The sequence below is a fragment of the Xiphophorus hellerii genome, chromosome 5 (assembly GCF_003331165.1).
Source record: "Xiphophorus hellerii strain 12219 chromosome 5, Xiphophorus_hellerii-4.1, whole genome shotgun sequence".
Lineage (NCBI taxonomy): Eukaryota > Metazoa > Chordata > Actinopteri > Cyprinodontiformes > Poeciliidae > Xiphophorus > Xiphophorus hellerii.
In genome coordinates, this window is record NC_045676.1 from 3,232,266 (window position 1) to 3,251,630 (window position 19,365).

The following is a 19,365-nucleotide window of genomic DNA, read 5'->3' on the forward strand; positions in this document are numbered from 1 at the left end:
TCATATCAATCAATCAAATTTTATCTGTATAGCACATTTCAGCAGCAAGGCATTTCAAAGTGCTTCACATCATATCAACCACAGAAACACAAAGTCAGCAAGTGGGGGGTTCTTGCTTTTGCATCCATAAAAGGTTTACCGGTTACATTCCTACTGTGTTATATGGAACGAAATGCCTATTGGTAGTTTTATTCCCGCTCACGCTCACAATCACAATCATATGCAAAATAACAGTCCTAACAACATGCACAAATAATTCAGGTAAGCCATAGATTAATCATACTTTAATCAAAACCTTAGAATATTATTTTATCAGTCAAGTAATTGTAGTTTTATTTGTATCTGGCCAATTTACATTTATGTGAAAAGATGCTTAATATTGAATTTCAAGATGTTTTCAACAAATACAGATGCACATATTTATTCAGATTTTAAAAGTTTAACAGGTAGTTTTACTAATATGTTCTGCCTCCTTTAAAGGTATTGCAGATCTTCTATAAGTATAAAAGATTCTTTATAAAATCAAGAAAACCCTGAGCAACCTCTTCATGAGACTGTTCTACAACAGAGCTTCTTCAGTCAGAGGCTTCTTCAGACTCCCTGGAATACAGACTGCTGCAGGAGAGCCTTCCAAGTTCTTCAACTTTAAAAAAAAAAAAAATCTTGGATAAAATTAGTTGCATTTAATTTCACTGGGATCAATAAAGTATGTTTTTAACTAATTTGTATACATTATCTCAGAGTTCACAGCAATCCTGGATCTAAGATGCGACACAGGATGACTGATGGGACAAACCTTGCAAAGGCATCCAGAACATTGCAACCACAAAATTCTATTCATTTTATTTGATAAATACAAATTATAAACATCAACCTGGCTGTAATCTTTGTTCTCAGGATGCTTTTTATCAGAAGAGCTGATTAAAACTTGTCAAGTCTGCAAAAGACTTCAGAATACAAATGCACGCCACATTTTTCAGATTTTTACATTTTTAATTGCTATAAAAGAAAACAAGGTATCATTTTTCTTCACAATTATAAACTGTTTATCACATGAAAGCCCAACAAAATGCTTTGAAGTTTGTGGTTATAATGTGAAAAAAGGCAAAGTAAGCATAAAATTTAGGAATGCTGTGTATCTTTCATACAGGCGAATCAAATACATTTATTACATCACAGGAAGGAGAAAAAAAAGAAACATTTTAACATTGTACGACCTGCAGATGTCACTCACTCATTTAATTTTTAAAACTTCAGCACCACCTCTAAATTAGCTGTAAACACGACAATGTGAGCAGAGCTGTTATCAGTAGTTTATTGTATTTAAATCCAACACATTCGGGATTGCAAAAGCGGGAAAATAAATGAAAATCTAAACTAAAAACAACAAAAAATTTAAGAACTCTCCACTTGCACTAGAATAAAAGTTAAAGGGTAAACACAGTAAAACTATGATGGCAGCCAGCTGTTCACCACAACTGCTAATGCCGGCAAGGCATTTCTATTTTCACTCGGAAAGGGCTGGAATGGTTCGTTTTAATGAGGGGGGGGAATAAATTCAGATTCACTTTTATCTTGGACAGGATTTGGACACAAAAGAATAATCTGGGAAATCTACGGACTGGAACTTTAACAACTTTTCCGTTAGTAATATGTATTGTTCTGAAAGCATGATGGCTCTTCTTCACCCTCTCTCCTCATGGACCACTGCTGTAATGCCAACAGCCATGACTGGACGCTGCTATGATGACAACTGTAAAGTCCAATTAGCTTAAAGCCTGTTGTGACAACTGTAACAAGTCCAGCTGTAAAACTGACAGCTGTAAAGTCCAATTAGCTTACAGCCACATCTGTAAGCTATTATGAGAGTTTAAACAAGTCCAGCTGTAAAATTGACAGCTGTAAAGTCAAATCAGTTGAAAGTTGTGATCTAATGACAGATGTAAAGTTCAATTAGCTTACAGCCACTTCAAATATTGAGAGTTATGCCACAAGTGAGAGCAATCATTTCCACATTTTGCCTTTTCCATTGCTGGAGAAATTTTCTTGAAAGTCCTGTTGTTCAGATTGTCCCAAGAACCTTAGAATTAGTGCAACACCAGCCGGACGAGGAAGACCAAAGTATATTTGTCAAAGAATTAAGAAAAAAAAAAAGAAAGATGCTACATCATTTAACTTTTCCATTTCAGTGCAACACAAAATAATCACAAAAACATAAAGAAATTAAACGCTCACGTCTTCCTTTCCCCAATGGAAACCGAAGTCTTCCCTCCCTACTGGATGATTCAAAAGCAATAAATTGATCCCGTTCAGATGAGCGCAGCGCTGACTAATTTGGCCGTAAGCAGGAAAAACAAAACACAAAACGACTACAAATGAGCACAGTGAATGATCAGCATATGAAAATACAAATGCATTGACAATAGAAAAATGTCCACAATTATTTACTCGACTGAAGGCTGCAGGTACAAAATTGTTGGGAAACTTGTGAGTCCAAGGATTATCCAAAGTGCTGCCATGAGGTGCAAAAATTAAAAGGTTTAACAGTAAACCAAGCCCACGTCGAGCCCGATCTGGTAAACCAGGGATTAAACATTTCATCGTCACCGTTGTTACTGTACCTTTTGTTGTTGGGAGGGGGGGAAAAGTTCCTTAGATGCATTTATTAACCATTTAACAAAACTGCAGGCACCGGTTGTCTCTACAAAACCCAAAAGAATACAAATTACAGCAAAGAAAAATGTACAAAGCTCACAGCAGATCATCTTAGTCGAACAGTACAGAAAGAGTGAAATCTGCCCCTGAAGAACGTAAATCCTATGAATACTGTTATTTCCGTCTGCTCCCAGCAGAGAATAGTTCAAAAAGGAGCAGCTCTTTTCACCCCGAACTGCTTTGCTCTTCAGTAAGACTTGAAAAGGTGAACTAGAAGGCACCATCATGCTTTTTAACTTTTCATTAAAATTGAGTCGAGAGAAAATAAAAATTATACACAGAAAAGCAAAGCATACAGTAAACCGTGATTTTTGCTGTACATTTATTCGGTTACTCCGCACTCATGACAGAAAGGGAGGAAAGGTTTCGCTCATCCCCGATTTGCAGTCAAGAAAAACAAAAAGCTGGAATCAAAATATAAACAGCAAGCCGCCATCATCCATCTGTTGCTCCTCTGTCCTCCCTGCCCCACTCACTCATTTGGTAAAAGGGCAAGTCCAGAATGAACTTAATTTACAAATGACAAAAAAATAAAAATAATGTTGTAGATTTGCTTGTCCATCCAGCAGCGACTGCAGAGTAGTTTTGGGTCAAACATTGGAGAAATACATCGGTCACAGCAGCCAGGCTGTTTCGCTTCTCTCCAGCCGCAGTCCAACGAGAACGACAACGTAACGAGACAGAAGTACCTTTAGTGCATTATGCAATTCTGTAGCAGTGGCCTCTATTTCTCTGAAAACAGGAAACGATGAAAGGCTTTTCCTCTGAAACTGCAACCAATTCTGCATCTCACTCTTCCTCGACAATCGGCAGAAAACTACAATATAAAATGTGCAATTGAGGAATTTCATGAATCAACACCTCAAGTTTAAGTCAAGGTTTATAATCTCTGAAAGTGATGGGCTGCACTGCTGTAGATTAAAAGTCTTATCAGTCCCTCCTAAATGTGGCAGATTAGTCCTGCTTGGGTTGCCTTTATTCACAAATTGACAAATTCAAGTTTGAACTCTTGAAATACCCCCAAAAAGGATGCTCAGCTCACAACTAATCAGCGAACAATTTTTTTTTCTGTTTGCTTGTTTTGTCTATTTCACAAAGTGGCTGACAGACTGTCACATTCCAAAGCAAGAAGAGGAAAAAAAAGCCAAAAAAAAAGAAAAAGAATACACCACCAAATATATACTTTATACATTTATGAGTACGGCTGAGGATGAGGAACACGATACTACTTCCACCCTACAGGTGGCGCTCTTCTCAGCGGCGCTGCGGGGTGAAGCGATTCTCCCCCTGCCCGCCGGAGCCTCTTCCGGGACCCATGCTGGGTTTGGGGGCCATGCCGCCTCGGGGCGGCGGGCCCCTCCCGTCGCGTTCGCGCATCATTCCGGGTCCGACGATGCCTCGCGGACCTCCCGGGCCCCGGTCGCTGCGCCGCATGTCCCGACGGTCGTCTCCGCCTCGGGTCTCCCGCTCGCGCACGGCCCTCGTCTTCTTCTCCTCCACGTTCAGACGCACCTCACCTCGAAACATGATGGGCTGCAGAAAGAGGAGGGCAGTCACTACACTGGAACTGGGTTTGCACACAGGTTGGTCTCAAACTCAGTTTAAGCTGCATCACTAAATCTTATTGCAGGAGATGCAAATCTTCAAGGCCCAAATGTGGATTTGATACAAAGCAGATTGGACCCAACCCGGGTCGCTTTCGTTCACACAGCAGGCAAATGCGACTCAGATCCAACTTTTTCATGGCAGTCTGAACAAACCAATTCCAATCTTTTCACAACTCTCCCCCCCCCCAAAAGAAAGCCGATTTCTGTCTAGGACAGTCACAATAAATAAACTTATTGCATGATAAATTAAAACAAATTCAATCATTGTCATTTGGATGATTTATTGTTTTTTTCTGCCAAAAATTGGACGACAAAAGTCTTGAATCTGATGCTTTGGTTCAACTATCTTTTTTTTTTTAAATTAAGAATTTTGTTTACAGACACTTCATAAGTTATTTCATTTTTTGTTTCTATTTTGTTTATTTTATATATTTGAAATGTCTTCCAGTTCTAAACGTTCATTAGAATTTAAAGTTTATTAATCTTTGAGAATGCATTTTTCTACATGAAAGTATTAATCAGGATAAGCCAAACCCTGTAAATCTGGATATAAACAACGGCTGAACATTATAAATATGAAAATGTGACAATAACGTATCTTGTGAACAAACTTATTCACGTGTCTTCAACTTAATTTATTTGATAGAAACTCAGCAATTGCAAAAATGTGTTTTTTGGACATTATTGTAATATGAAAAAAGATTTGCGCACATTTATAATAGAAACAAATGTTTCTATTCCAACTCCACATCCAAACAGAAGTTGAAGTCAAAGGTCCACAAAAGGCTATTTATATTATTCGTGTTTTCTTTTTATTAACTTTCTTTGTCTTATGATCATGCAACAATACTGTCAGCTCCCCTTCTGAATAGACTTTAAAGCGAGTCCATAGACCAAGGCGTCCATCATTATTTCTGTAAACCGTGTGCTGCTGTGTGACGGCTACATTCTTCTGTGTATTCGAGTCGCTTTGAGGTTGTAAGCTGTTCACACAGAAGTCCGATTCAGGTTTCATTTAATTAGAAGTATTAACGAGAAGAAAAAAAAAATCACAATAGAGCATCAACACCTGCTGTGTGAACCTAGTCTAAGGAATCAATCCTTCACATTAAAATTTCAGGCTTTAATCTGAAGTTTTGAGAACCACAAAATGTTTTCTAGAAATTTAAACCTGCTTGAATACACTTCACTGTGTTAGTGGGAGAACCGGACAAAAACTATGCAAACTGACATTGATTTTGCTTGGCAACAGTGGTTTATAACGGCTTATGCTGCTTTGTGATGTTTTTTAAAAGGTGCACCAAATTTATCTGCTCCGATTTCCTTATTTTTGGGAGATCGGTGGTCAGCCAATACTGACATGTGAAGCCGATCTTCTCTACCTCAGCAAAGGTCTAAAAATCTTCTGCTCCTCAGTGAGAGTCTGACTGACGGACCGGCCCACTGGGTCATGTCTGCACATTTGCAGTTAACTATAATCATCCCACTGTTGCCAACTAAGTATCTTTCTTGCCATGGTTAGCAACATTTCAAACAAAAAAGTGTTATCTGCCAAAATCAGTATTGGCAGGTCAGGCTTTTTAAAGATCAGTAATTGGCAATCTGCCAGAAAACTGGAATCAGTGCACCCCTAGTTTTCTTCTTCTCTTGAACTGATTTTAGGGACAGCTGTAGCACTGAAAAATGAAATAAAATCTGGAAACAGCAAAGTTCACAAATGATTCAAGCACAACATTCAGTATGAAAGCAGTGAATAATCTACACACAAACACTAACAGGTAATGGGTATGAAGAGACAACGAAGAGTTCAGCTTCTTAAATATGTCACCACACCACCACCAAATGAAAGTGGGTAATGAAATGTTGATACATGCCCCTTCTACCTTGGCCCCCAGGATTCTCTGCACAGGATCAGAGTCGTCAAAGACCACAAATCCAAAGTTGGGCAGCTTTCCACCGACCCCCTTGGTGTTGATTCGCAGCTCCACCACGTTGCCATACGCTACGACAAGACAGACCAAAATGTTTCAGTCGGGAGTGCCGGATGAGGGCTACAGAAACTGAGGATGAGGAGGATAAAAATAAGCGTACTCATGAAGAACTCTTTGAGCTCGGCCTCGTCGATGTCGTGCGGGAGGTTGCCGACAAAAAGCTGATGGCTGTCAGGGTACCGCACGATCCGTCTGCCGTCCATGTCTCCAGATTCAACATCTCTTCCACCTGCAACTCAGCAAATCATCCTCGTCACAAATTAATCCTCTTTTTACACTGCAAAAAACACAAAGTCTTACCAAGTATTTTTGTCTAGATTCTAGTGAAAACATCTTAATAGACTAACTTGCAAGTAACTTTTCAGCAAGAAATAAGAGCTAATTTTAAGTATAATTTCTTGGTATTAATTTTATTTGACTGCCAGATTATTTCACTTATAACAAGACATTTTTCCCATGTTATAAGTGAAACAATCTGCCTGTGGAACTAGTACTTTTTCATTAATATTTAGGAATTATTGACTTAAAAAAGCTCTAATTTCTTACTGAAATATTACTTTTAAGTTAGTTTGTCTTATTTCAAGTTTTCTACAGTATTTGTATTAGAAACTAGAGAAAAATACTTTAGACTTAGTTTTTTTGCAGTGTAAATGGTGTGAAGTCAGATAAAAGCAGAGCAAGCAGCGGATTTCTATACCTTTGTTGACAAAACTTAGGTGTGGTTTCCCCGTTTGTGACTCTGAAGATGGAACACCGTCTGATAGTGACAGAGACGTGCAGATAGTGAGAAGAAGAAATAGAGAGGAAGAGAAAGGAAGTGGGTAGAGAGGTAATTACCGGGTCGGGGACCTCGTTGGGTGAAGGTCGGTCTGTCACGGGTCCGTTGGTCTCTGGGGCGGAGAGGAGTTGCCTGCGTCTCCTGCTTGGCTTCAACCCGGGGCTGAACAAACATGACGTTAAAATAAATAAACATGACATCTACCAACTTTCATTTAAAGATAAAGATCAGGTTATGCTTGTGGATTTTAAATCTACGAAGAGATTTCCTTGATTTTTGTCTCCACAGTTGTGTGATTGACTCAACTAAAATGGTTCCTTTGTAGCATCTAAACAGATGTAATAAGTTTATTTTCTTGAGTCATTTTCAACCCTTCCATACACAAAACAGATAAAAAATGCCTAAATTTTATTCATTTAACTTTTTTTTAAATGACAATTTATTTTGTGATAAACATAATATCAAATTCACCAAATTTACAAAAAAAAAAAAAAAACCCGAACAACACCACATGATGATGTTCTCCATTGTGAGACAAGTACCACCAATTGGCTGGACCTCTGCTGAATTAGATCTGTCACTTAAAAGGAGGCGAATATTTATGCAGTCACTAATTTTATGCTAAATATTTATATTTAATTATTATTTTGTGGAAAATCAGTTCTCTTTGACCTGAAAGACAGATTTTGTAAATTTGATCAAAAACGCCAAATTGTGTTAATCATGATTAAGTTGCACAAACATCCAAGGGGGTAAATACTTTTTACTGCCACTGTATCAAATTGAAAAGAAAAAAGAAAACAGTCTTTTGTCACTAAATTGCTAAATCTATAATTGATCCGACTTCAGCAAGGGTTCTTTTTAATCAATTTAGATGACCAGGTTAAGCTATTTAAACATACAAACCCTTAGTAACAATCTAAATTATTTACTTTAATCTTCAGCTCTATAAAAACCAAATCCAGGAGACAATCATAATTTTTGATCAAATGATAAATGCTGGGTTGACATGAACACAGCTCCACACACCACCCATTTATACAGAAAAACAAAAAAACAAACAACAAAAAAAAAAACAGAAAATAGCAAATCTAGTTTTACAATGATTAACAAGACTCTGGGCCAGATGTTTACCTGTGAGCTTGTAGCTTTAACAACATGTGGAGAGTGTCCAGAGGAGGTGACTGTGCCAGAAGGAGGCAGGTTTTTACTGGTCACCGAAGCCCAGGAGAACGGCTGCAATGAATGCAACGACGCATCGTTAAGGCTGCACCAACCATGCGCCATAACACAACTTCAACTGCTGGACCGTTCAGCTCAGCCGTTACATCGTAAAGTCGGTATAAATTCACTACATTATAATTATACCAGTGGTCTAAAACTCCATTTTTCCAGGGCTGGTGTCCTGCAACTGTTAGACATATCTTTGCTTCAGCACACCTGGCTGTAATACTGTCTAGTTAGCAGAGCTATGTAGCGCTGAACTGCATGCAAGTAAGGCAGTGTCACCATTTAATTCAAGTATGCAGGATCCTGGCCCTCGAGAAATGTAGTTTAACTCCGGAATGAGACTAATGAAAAAACAAGGATGTTTTCTTAACGTTTTCTTGTAAACTAGAAGTCCTTCTTCTCAGCTGCAAGTAACGATTATTTTAGTAATCGATCAACTGGATTTAAAAAAAGGGATATTCTACAAGTTTTTCATCTAACTACTTAAACCTTTTCAATACTAGATTAAAAATACATTAACAGATGAAAAAATAAATTACATTTCTTTTTTTAAAATAAGAAAATAAACATTTTATTGTCTAAAATGCAACAACATTCCTTTATTGAATCTGAACTGGGTGAAGTTAAACTATTCCACCTTAAGGATTTTGGTTAAAACATAATTATAGAAAAGGTGTTTTTACCTTAAAGGGGCAGTGTTATCTGTTATAGTGCCATTTTGTAGCACAGTCTAGTAACTATGTTACCTTCAGTTGTTATAAAAATGCTGTATATATCAAATATGACAGAAGAAACTTGACATTTCAAGCCGGAAGTTGGACTTCTGTCTCTTTAAAAACTCCTGCTCTTTCTGAAACTCCACATTCCCTCGGGTTTTTTTTTTTTTAAACCAGCGTTTCACTGGGAAGTACCTCCTATAATGAGCTCAGCAGATACATAGTTCCACCAGGTGTTTGCTAATTGCTGCTGGCTAGTTTGAAGGAGCTGAGTGAGTAAGTTAAGGGGTTGTTCTGGGAAGTGGAAGCTTGTTAACTTGTAACCTGCTGCTCAGAGGAGGAGTTATGCTTCAAAGGCAGAGCTAAGTCCAGGTGTTTTGCACAGCTGAATAGATGCCATGGATATTAAAGGATTTCTCCAACATGTATGAAAGAATCAAGGCAACACTTAAAGTATGTTTTTGATGAAGGAAAAGCATTATAGCATGATGTAAAGCTAAAAAATATCAATCTTACATAATACTACCTCTTTAAATTTAAAATGTGTATATTTTTTGTAGCTTTGGCTTAATTGCTGTTCTTAATAGGGTTTTGTTTTCCCCACCAGATGACCTACTGTTGGTCTGTATATGCCAGTTAACAATTAGTTAACCATTTCAATAATTGATTAATCACAATTAATCCTTTCAGACCTACATACAACTGATTAATTAGATTTTGTTTCTTAATATTTGCTTAGGAAGACATAACATTTACAGTAAATCCCAGTAAATTATGATGTCGTGCGGTTTGAATGAGGCAAATCAACCAACCTTGGCGGGCTCCTGAGCGTTCGGTGGAGACTCCACTGGTGCCGGTGAAGGCGTCTTCTCCTCCATTTCTTCTATCGCCTTTTCTTCTACCTCAGGTTTAACCTCCTCGACCTTTGGCTCCTGCTCAGGTTCTGGTTCCGGTTCTGGCGCTGGCTCCTCCATGGGTTCCTCCACACCATTACTACAGGGAACAATTCAGAAAGTGGTCAAATAATGGAAATAGTCAAAAATATATTTTAAAACTAAAAATCCCAAGTCCCCCCCCCCAAGAAATATCACAAATTGAATATTGTAACTCATATCATCTAAGTATCTTCAAACAGTCATTGTGGACGTTGTCTATAACAATCAAAAGTTTTGACAAAAACTTGAAATTACTGCAATAAACCATAATATTGTCATTTTGAGACCATTTCCAACCTATATAAAGATAACGTATAACATTGAAACTGGACGACGTATTAAATAACTAAAAGAACAAAAAACAAAAACAATAAATAAAATAGAATAAAAACCTCCAAACTGAAACAATAAATAAAATGAATTATGAAATCTCTTTATGCAAAATTGCCCTTCAATAATTATCACTGATCTCCAACATGGAAAAAAAGGCATAACTGCAATCTGGGAATTTGTATAAAAAAACAACAAAAATAAAAAACTTGTAAATTAATACGTTCTTTTTCTTTAAACTTTTGTCTGGCCATGAGGTTAGAAAGCGGAGTAGAGAGAGATGTTGGAGTAGGGGATAAGAGCCTTGCCGTTATGATGCATAGAAGAGATGGATTGAACTTCCTCTTCCTCTCTCTACATCCATGAAGCCTCTTTTCAAACTCTGGTCAATCATTTTGAGTTTCAGGCATTTTCTTTAACTTTCGAGATGCTAATCAGCTGCTCCCACTTTGTTGTCGCCTTAACGCATCACAGCAACTGTTCAAATTTCAGAAGGTAAACGCACGGCATCCAAAACGAAAGGGAATAATTGTCCAAACATGCAACGCCTCAAATGAAGGAATAAATCAGAGCTGCTCCAACATCCTGCCACCATAAGTGCCGTAATTAAAGAATTGAATTCCTGAAATCTGAAACTGAAATCGAGACTCATCCGCCCAGGCAACATTCTTCCAACCTGTTTTTGTTTAATTTTTATGAGCTTGTGTGAAATGTGGCCTCAGCTTCCTGTTCCAAACTCACAGCAATGGCAGCCAGATTGGTTTTATAGCCTGTTTGAACCTTCTCCTCAGACATCAGTAAGACATTTTTAATACATATATCTTTGTGGTGCTTTTATACAGAGTCCATTGTGGGACAAAGGTGGCTTTTTCTTGAGTTATCTTGCAAAGGTTTTGCGTTTCCTTTGTGATAGATTTGGCATTCTTTCTTAATAATGCGCCTGATGGCTCATGTAAGGTTTTTGTAAGAATATTCTGTGCATGTTAATATCTTGAACATACACTCCATTCTCAATCAGTTTTTTGCACCAAAGAGTTAAGAATGTATAAACACATTTCCACTGAGGCTCTTAAAAGATATTTGCAATTTCAAATTGACATTTAGATCAGGGTATATTTGTTAATTTATTGCGAGGAAATGCAACAGAAAAGAAATTCCTGCATGGCCCCTTGGTGCTTTTATTCTGAAAAAACAGCCCATCTGCCACCACCAACGACTATGCCACATTGAAAGCCACTTAACTTTCCTTATTCTGATAATTTGAACCTTATAAGTCGTCTTCATCACGTCTAAATGCCTAAATATTTTAAGCTGCAGCCATCTGTTTGGCTAATCGAGATGTGTCCTATATACTGGCCAATAAGTTTAATTACAAATATTCACCATTTATTCTCATATAAACAAATGAAAACTACATTCTAACCATATCAATCATATTTATTACCACATATTTTTGTAGAATGATTATTAACCCAATACTAAATTTTAATTTCTGCTGTAAGGTTCCTGCAGACAGACCTGCCATAATTAAACCTCGCTGGTATTCATCAGGCTGGTAAACTAGTTTTCCATGCAAATGATTGGCCTCTCAGGGAGCAGCTAATGCTGCACATTTCCTCTCTCTTTCAACGCCACATTAACTGAGTGAATCATTCCAGTCAGATTTGTTAAAAAATGTTCCCCTTATTGACTGGAGACCTGCGTCTGAAAGCTGTGGAAAGAGTTTCTAGATCCATCCTGTTGCATTAAGTGTTCATTCATTTAAAACTTTGTCAGGTTGTCATTAAATAGAGCAGCAGCCATGCTTTCACAATGTTTGTCCTGAATGGCACCAAATCTTAAAAAATAGTAGCAACGATGGCAATATTAAGGATATTATCAATAAAGAGGAGCAGCAAAAGCAAATGAGGTGGAATAGCAGTAATTCACTACAACAGACATTGTCATCAAGGACATGTTACTGTGGAAGATCGTCTCTGCTGCCCAGAAAATGAGCTATTAGCATAACGAGATTGTCACACAGCAACAGTATACAGTCAGAGGCCTTGTTAGGTGTGTTGTGAGACTGACTGCTACTGGAGGTCCTTCGTACCCACAGCATATCGTTAAAAATACTTGGATGATATGAGTTAGGACAACATTTAATTTCCCTTTTGGATAAATTTTGACTTGAAATAATCAATAGTTATAACTGATTTGAAGAGACAAAAACCCAATACAAGGCTTCTTTATACCACCTTGTACCAATAAGTATTAACGTATCAATTGATTTCGGCTGTATCGAAATTATAATTTAGATTGAATTAAGACACAACTGGATATGAATTAATTTTAGATTCTATATAAATTTGACTACCTTGTCATTGTAGGACCTTGAAATTATATTTATACTGGTGTTGCATATTTAAACTGAATTATAAAATGGAATAAAGGAAAATAAATATTTCTTAACCAGAAAACAAAGAAACAAAAAAACAATCTTCTTCCACTCTGACTCTCATAATGACTTTAAGACTTGTTCCTGTAGCTAATTGAATAAATAATGGTAGAGTTGGCAACTTTAGTTGCTCAGATATATGGTACTTTCTTACGCAACAGGGTGAGCTTCATAGTAGGTGGTGCTGTTGGGACTTTCCTGAAGCGGCTCGGGGGACGCCTGCCTCTCCTCCGGCTCCTCCTCAACCTCTTCCTCTGATTCTAGATGAGTCGAAGAAAATGAATCAATGACCGGATGTTTTTATTTATTCACTTTTATAAACATTGTATGGATGTAAATTAATTTTCCATCATGCAATAATCATTCAAAACAACTTTACCTTCATCAAGCTCAGCCTCGGAGTCTCCAAAGACTTCGTCCTCATAGCAGAAGATGTCGTTGTGGACGTAGAACTTGTTCGCCACTGAACCCTAGCGACAGAAAATATTTTTCGTACTTTGTTTGGTTAAGCAAGCGATCTTGGGAAATAATTTCTTGAGCTTGACTTTACTGAACATACAGTAATAAAAAAACAAACCAAGTTATATACAAAGAAAATAAATTTAAAACAAACGCAAACAAAAGAGGAACAATAGTAAGGTGTATTGACATGTTCAAATGAGAGGGTAGAAGTATGAACTTATTTTTACACTCACCCCTCATATCTTTAGCATCATCCAATAAACTACTATTCACATCAACTTGGTTTTAACATTCTTAGTATTTTCTATGTCCATACCTATAACTAGTGCATTCATATTTGCATGCCAGAATAAGCAAGCATAATTTTTAACATGTTAAAATCTTTCTAAATCAATATACAATACTACAGTAATAATTGACAATTTCCATAGTTACAATACATTGATAAAAGCAGTAATAAGTAATTACTTCTCATATTGATACTCAGTGAGGGTCATCTTAAATGACATTTTAAACTGTTTGTCTGGACATTGGTTGATTGCCCGACATAAAATCTATGTCTTGTAGTTATGATTTTTGAACTTTTAAATTCACATTTTTCCTTAAATAATAAACACTTTCCTTTTTTAAGAAAAGCTTTTGAATTAAATTATTTTTTGGCTTTCAGCAAGATAACTGATATTTCACTATGTCAGCAAATATTAACAGTTTAGATTTTATGAATAGGGTATTTGTATAATCCAAATAACCACACTTATCAATTACTATTATTGCAATGTTATTAATGATTGAAATCAAGCTCTGTATTGTTGCACAATAACTCAAATAAGTTAAAACTAGGGAACAAGCCAGGACATGTTTGGCTTTATTTTATATCTAATTTGAGGTTTCCATGTTATTTTATCATCAGCAATGACTGTAAGTAATCTATAATCACTCTTTCAACTCAGTCTTGAACATGTAAATTGTCCTGTATGATTGAGTCACTCACCTCTGGAGCAAGTACGAATGTTTGCATGAATTTCCTCATCGGTTGGCCGTTGTTGGACAATTCTCCAAGCACCTGCACCACGACTCCATCACTCAGCGTGGCGTGAGCGTCAACATGCCTGATTTTTGTGTGGCATTCACTGAACTGCAATGACATGACCTTCTTGTGGATTTCCTAAAACCGCATAAAGAGAAGAAGAAAAAAAAAAGTTCAGACAAAATGGCTACTAAAAACATCATCATTCAATGCCAGAGAATGCTGAGAATATTCTGTTCACAACAATTCATCTAATAGTAATAAGTTTTTTTAGCATAGTGTTCATTATTCAAACATAGAATAGTATTTCCCAAAGCCAAATCTCAATGCATCAAGCACTTCAAAATAAAATCACTGGACTGTGGTTCTTACCGCTTGCCCATACACAGCCTCTGCCAGCTTCCCACTTGGATCAATTCCTCCATGAACGTATGAAGAGTTCCTCCCATAAAACCTAATGACAAAACAGTTAAGAGTATGGAGTACACGTTCACAAAAACTCACACATTACATTGAAGCAATTACCTGTGCAGAAAATCGGGTGCCTTGTTCAAAAGTGTGTAATACTGCCTCACAAACTCCCGCCCTACAAGCAGGGGACTTGGCTTCTCCATCACCATTTCTTTGGTAAACAATATTAAGTGCTGAAACAGAAAAAAAGGAGCAAAATTTAATTGCTGTCCAGTGAAAAAGATTCATTACAGTAGACTTTGACGTTCTGGTCTGAAAAACTTGGGATTTGATTATTCATATTCTGAATGTTTCAAAAACAATTTAAGTTGTAGCTACATGCTAGACAGAGGGGCTGGGTTTTTATTGGTGGTACTGGGACACCAATAAAATGTTTCTCCATACAGGAAATGGCTCCACAATATTCGATTTTTCATTCATTAAGCATTTACTCTGGACAAAAATGTTATATGTGGCTGGTTAGAGAACCTGGTCTAGATTCTGAAGTTCAGAGAGTCGTAGAAACATTGGTGTTAGAAAAAAAACAAGGAAAATATGGGTTTATCTCAACCTGTATAGTCATCACAATACAGATTATGGCAACATTAAGTGTTCATAATATTATGCAAAACATGTAATCTTAAAAAAATTAATCACTTGTCAATCCTGAACATTTTAACCAATACCAAGATAAACATTACTTCACTATTGGATACAGGGGACAAACCAGCAGTAAAATGTGAGAAAAATGGTAACTTGAAATGAAAGAGTGAAGTAACCCGGAGCAGCTGGAAAAACCCAAAACTCGTTTTTAATCCAGGTCTGTTTATAATTGAACTTTCAGGTGAATTAATCTACATCAAGCAAACCATCAACAAGGGTGTGTTTGCCCATATAGCAAAAGAAAGTACAGGATCGGGTAATCCAGATGTGTCCTATTAATAAGAAAAATATTTTTTTGTCCGGTTCTGTTTTCGTTTTTAAACCAGGTTTTACCTGTAATACTACATACAGGCAACAACATCTGACCCAATTTAAATCAAAATAGCTATTAAGCATGCATCATTTACAGTTTCATACTATAACATTAAAAAAAATTACATGTCAACTGTCAACTTGTAGCATTTAACGAAAAACAATGACCTTCAAAATAAATAACTGATAAATTTTACTAGCTATAACTTAATAGCAAGTCAATTGACAACATCTGATAAGAGTAGTTGGAAGTACAGTTTAAATGAACATGCAATATAGAATAATAAATCTTTGTGAATCTACATCATGAAAGCTTTCTCAGTTGTGTCTGGGATAACAGGAATACATTTTCCAGCCAGTAAAGGATCACATCAGGTGTTTTCTTCCAACAAAAACACTTTCACTTTTTTCCTTTTTGTCTGTGACCTAATTTACCAAATAGGTAGTGGAATCTAAGAATTGTTTTCCAGTACTAATGGCTTTGAAAGAAAAGCTGACTCCCTTAAATATTAAATTTTAATACATCTTAAAAGCTATATAGCAAGATTCTAAAGTTTATATGTCATTTGGAGACAATTTAATTTAGGGCTTACAGGTCATAACTTCTGAGAGACAGGTATAATTATAATTCTGACTATAAATCAACCCTGCATCACAATAACTGGAAGCTTACTGAATAAAAAGATGAGAAAAATCAAATAGAACATAATTTAAACATCCAAAACTGAACGGTCACGTAAAATTTCTTCACAGTGGCTAACATGTTAGCCATCATTGAACTGCGCCATCAGATTCAGGCTAGAAGACAAAGAGGGGAAACCGGCTGTAGATGAAAAGAGGAAGCGACCTGTGCAGTCGTTCATGTTCTCAAGTAGGTACAACGATCTGTACTATAATTAAAACATCGCTTTTAAAGCTGCGTCACACACCTGAGCAGCATTTTTATGCATAAATAAATGGCCTGGTGCTTGAGGCCTTTCATGTATTCGCCTGATAACACTTTGGCACATCTCGCACATTTGTCGCATGTTCACAGACGACATGACGTGACAGATTCACGTCTTTCACGAGTGTCCTCAGGTAGGAGAGATTTCAGGTGAAGAGTGGCAACACTGCGTGGTATCCCTACATCATCCAGATGGCATACAGGGAAACTGTTGGTGCTAATAAATCGGCCTTTTCACTGTCGAAACAACAGCAACTCTGAGGTTGCTACTTGGCAAGCTAACACTGGCGCTCGCCAACTTGTGGCGTCGTCGCATTTCCTCCAACGGTGGGTATTTTTTATGGTCAAAGGACGGGTTTCGTGTCATTAAACATTAAAGGTTCGCAAAATAACACTGAAAAACGGCATCAAATATGTGCTCTTTACACGAAACGCCACAATGGAACAAGTTGTACGCTATCTTGCTTGAAGACAACAAAGGAAGGCAGACTGACAAAGCTACTGAAAATGCCCATATAAATACATAATTATGCGTTTCATATAAACAGTAACACACTGACTTTTAAACTTCGAACGATAGCTGTTAGTAATCGAGCAGTTGTGATTTGGACCAGACAATGCAGCTAACATTAAGCTAGTTAACACTGCTAGCTCGCCGGGTCGTCCTGTAGCAGAGCTAACTTACCTTTTGAGGGACCTATCTATGCAGACAGAAGTAAATATAATAAATAAGTACAAGTAACCGGCTGTAAACTGCTCTGAAATACAAAGTATCCCAGGCGAAATATTCAATATTTCCCACACTGCTCTCTGAGTGCCAGTGTGGTCCCTACTGAACCAGAGATTGCAGATTTTTAAAGTGATACGTTCCGTTTATTTTTTTACCCCTGCAATCTGGACCTGGGAACCCCGGTGCACTGATTCAGCCAATGGGCTGCTTACACTAGGCGGCATAAAATGTGACGTTAAACGATTAGCCCTGCCCATGAAAAACTTTCTCCAGGAACGGTTTCTCTCCTTCCTGATAAAGGACATAGAATAGAATAGAATAGAATAGAATAGAATAGAATAGAATAATGTCCCTCCATGTGGAAGTTCAGATGTGCCAGCAGTAAAGTGGTAGCAGTAAAGACGAAGCATGAATGTGTACATGAAGGAAAAAAAAAATCAAAACAGAAAGTAAGAATAGCAGACTGTACAGGAAGGGTGAATTGACAGTACCTATAAGGAAACAAATACTTTGCAGTTATTAAAAATTTCTTACTCTGATTCAAATAAATGGGCATCTTGAGTAGGACTATCGAAAAACTTACAAAATGTGCTTCTATAATTGTGCATCAAAAGAATAATAAAATATTAGCAAAAAATTGAAGAACTGTGCAAACAACAGTTTGTTGAAAGCAGTGATAATTATAGAATCTAACAGCTGCTGGGAGGAAGTACTAGGCCTGTCACAGTGATAAATTTTATTGGATAATAAATTGTCCCAGTCATTATTGAGAATAAACGATAATATTGTTTTGAGACCATTTTCAAGTGATATATTGATAATGGCAAAACAATGCAAGTTTGCCCTCTAAAAGACCAATAAACTTTAATTTTGTATAGGACACTTTACACTAGAACTGGAAGACAAATAAATATCATTCTTAACCAAACTAAAGGACAACATCTACCTGCAAAGTGTTTTATTTTATGAACAAATTGTTGATATTGTGTATGAAAGTGTTTTATTTTATGGTTGGAGAGCGAAAGAAAAATGTGCACTTTGGTGGATAGTAAAGTTTAATCCTATCCTATCCCATCCTATCTTAATAACAGCATAACGGATGAACATCGTTGTGATGATGTGCTGAAGGTGGAGTCTCAGAAAGAGTAAAAGCTTCTTAAAGATACAACTTTCTTTTTTTTACATAAAAACTGAAGGTAACATAGCTAATTGATTGTGCTATAAAATGGCAATATATGTGCCTGGAAAATACATAATACCCCCAGTTAAGATTATCATACTGCTGATTCTAGTAAGACTATATTTCTTCCATACATGGGTGAGTGTGAGATTGTGACAGCATGACAATTATGAATAAAATGCTACAGCATATGAGTGTAAAAACAAAAAGTTAACAACTATATGAACTATTATTGCAATTCTAGTAAAGTTATCTGTAACACTGTTTTATTTGTATTGTGATATATAGAATTCCACCAACAAATAAAATAAATATTAAATTTAGTTGCCGCTTTTTGACATATTACTATACGTCTTTTTTGCTATTCAGTCAGTAATAGCAAAAACTGACTATGTTTTCAGTCAGTTGACCATCAGTAAACAGCAACAGGAGTGAGAAAGATGGTGGTGTGTTATTCAGTCAGTCTGCAAACTGGAATTAAACAGGAGCACGGATAGATAAGTAGTTTAGATCAAAGGTAATTATTTGTAATGGCCAAATCAAAGTTCCAATCTTAACCTAATAATCTAATGAAGATGTTTTGGTGAGCTATAGAAAAGTCAGAAGATCATGTGAAGAAAATCAAACTCACAGATTCAGAGCTAAGAGAAGAATGAGCATCAGAGAAGTAAACAACTTACAGCAAAAAATGGTTCACTCCAGAAAAAGTGCAGCCAAATTCATTTCTCTGAAGAACTCAGCAAACACCTTCTAGTTTATCGGCGAAAAGAAACCAGGCAGACAGACATGAAAACAAGAATCAGGTTATACTGAAGAACTGGAGCGACTAAGAAACAGAAATACCTGGAAGGATGAC

General features: G+C 36.8%; 1 protein-coding gene across 2 annotated transcripts; it reads right to left on the reverse strand.

Annotated features, from left to right (window-relative positions):
- Window positions 1-972: 972 nt before the first annotated feature.
- On the reverse strand, window positions 973-17,463 carry g3bp2a (G3BP stress granule assembly factor 2a). 2 transcript variants are annotated; one of them, XM_032562449.1, is made up of 13 exons: window positions 17,285-17,463; window positions 14,754-14,872; window positions 14,601-14,682; window positions 14,193-14,366; window positions 13,119-13,209; window positions 12,894-12,999; window positions 9,850-10,030; window positions 8,226-8,327; window positions 7,151-7,253; window positions 7,011-7,070; window positions 6,414-6,542; window positions 6,206-6,324; window positions 973-4,248 (listed from the first exon to the last, which is right to left on the reverse strand). In XM_032562449.1, exons 2-13 carry the CDS (start codon window positions 14,846-14,848, stop codon window positions 3,970-3,972), a joined length of 1,521 nt encoding a protein of 506 aa, XP_032418340.1. In that variant the 5' UTR covers window positions 14,849-14,872; window positions 17,285-17,463; the 3' UTR covers window positions 973-3,969. The 2 variants fall into 2 exon arrangements, with proteins under 2 accessions (XP_032418340.1, XP_032418339.1); XM_032562448.1 differs by having other exon boundaries at window positions 6,197-6,324.
- Window positions 17,464-19,365: the final 1,902 nt, after the last annotated feature.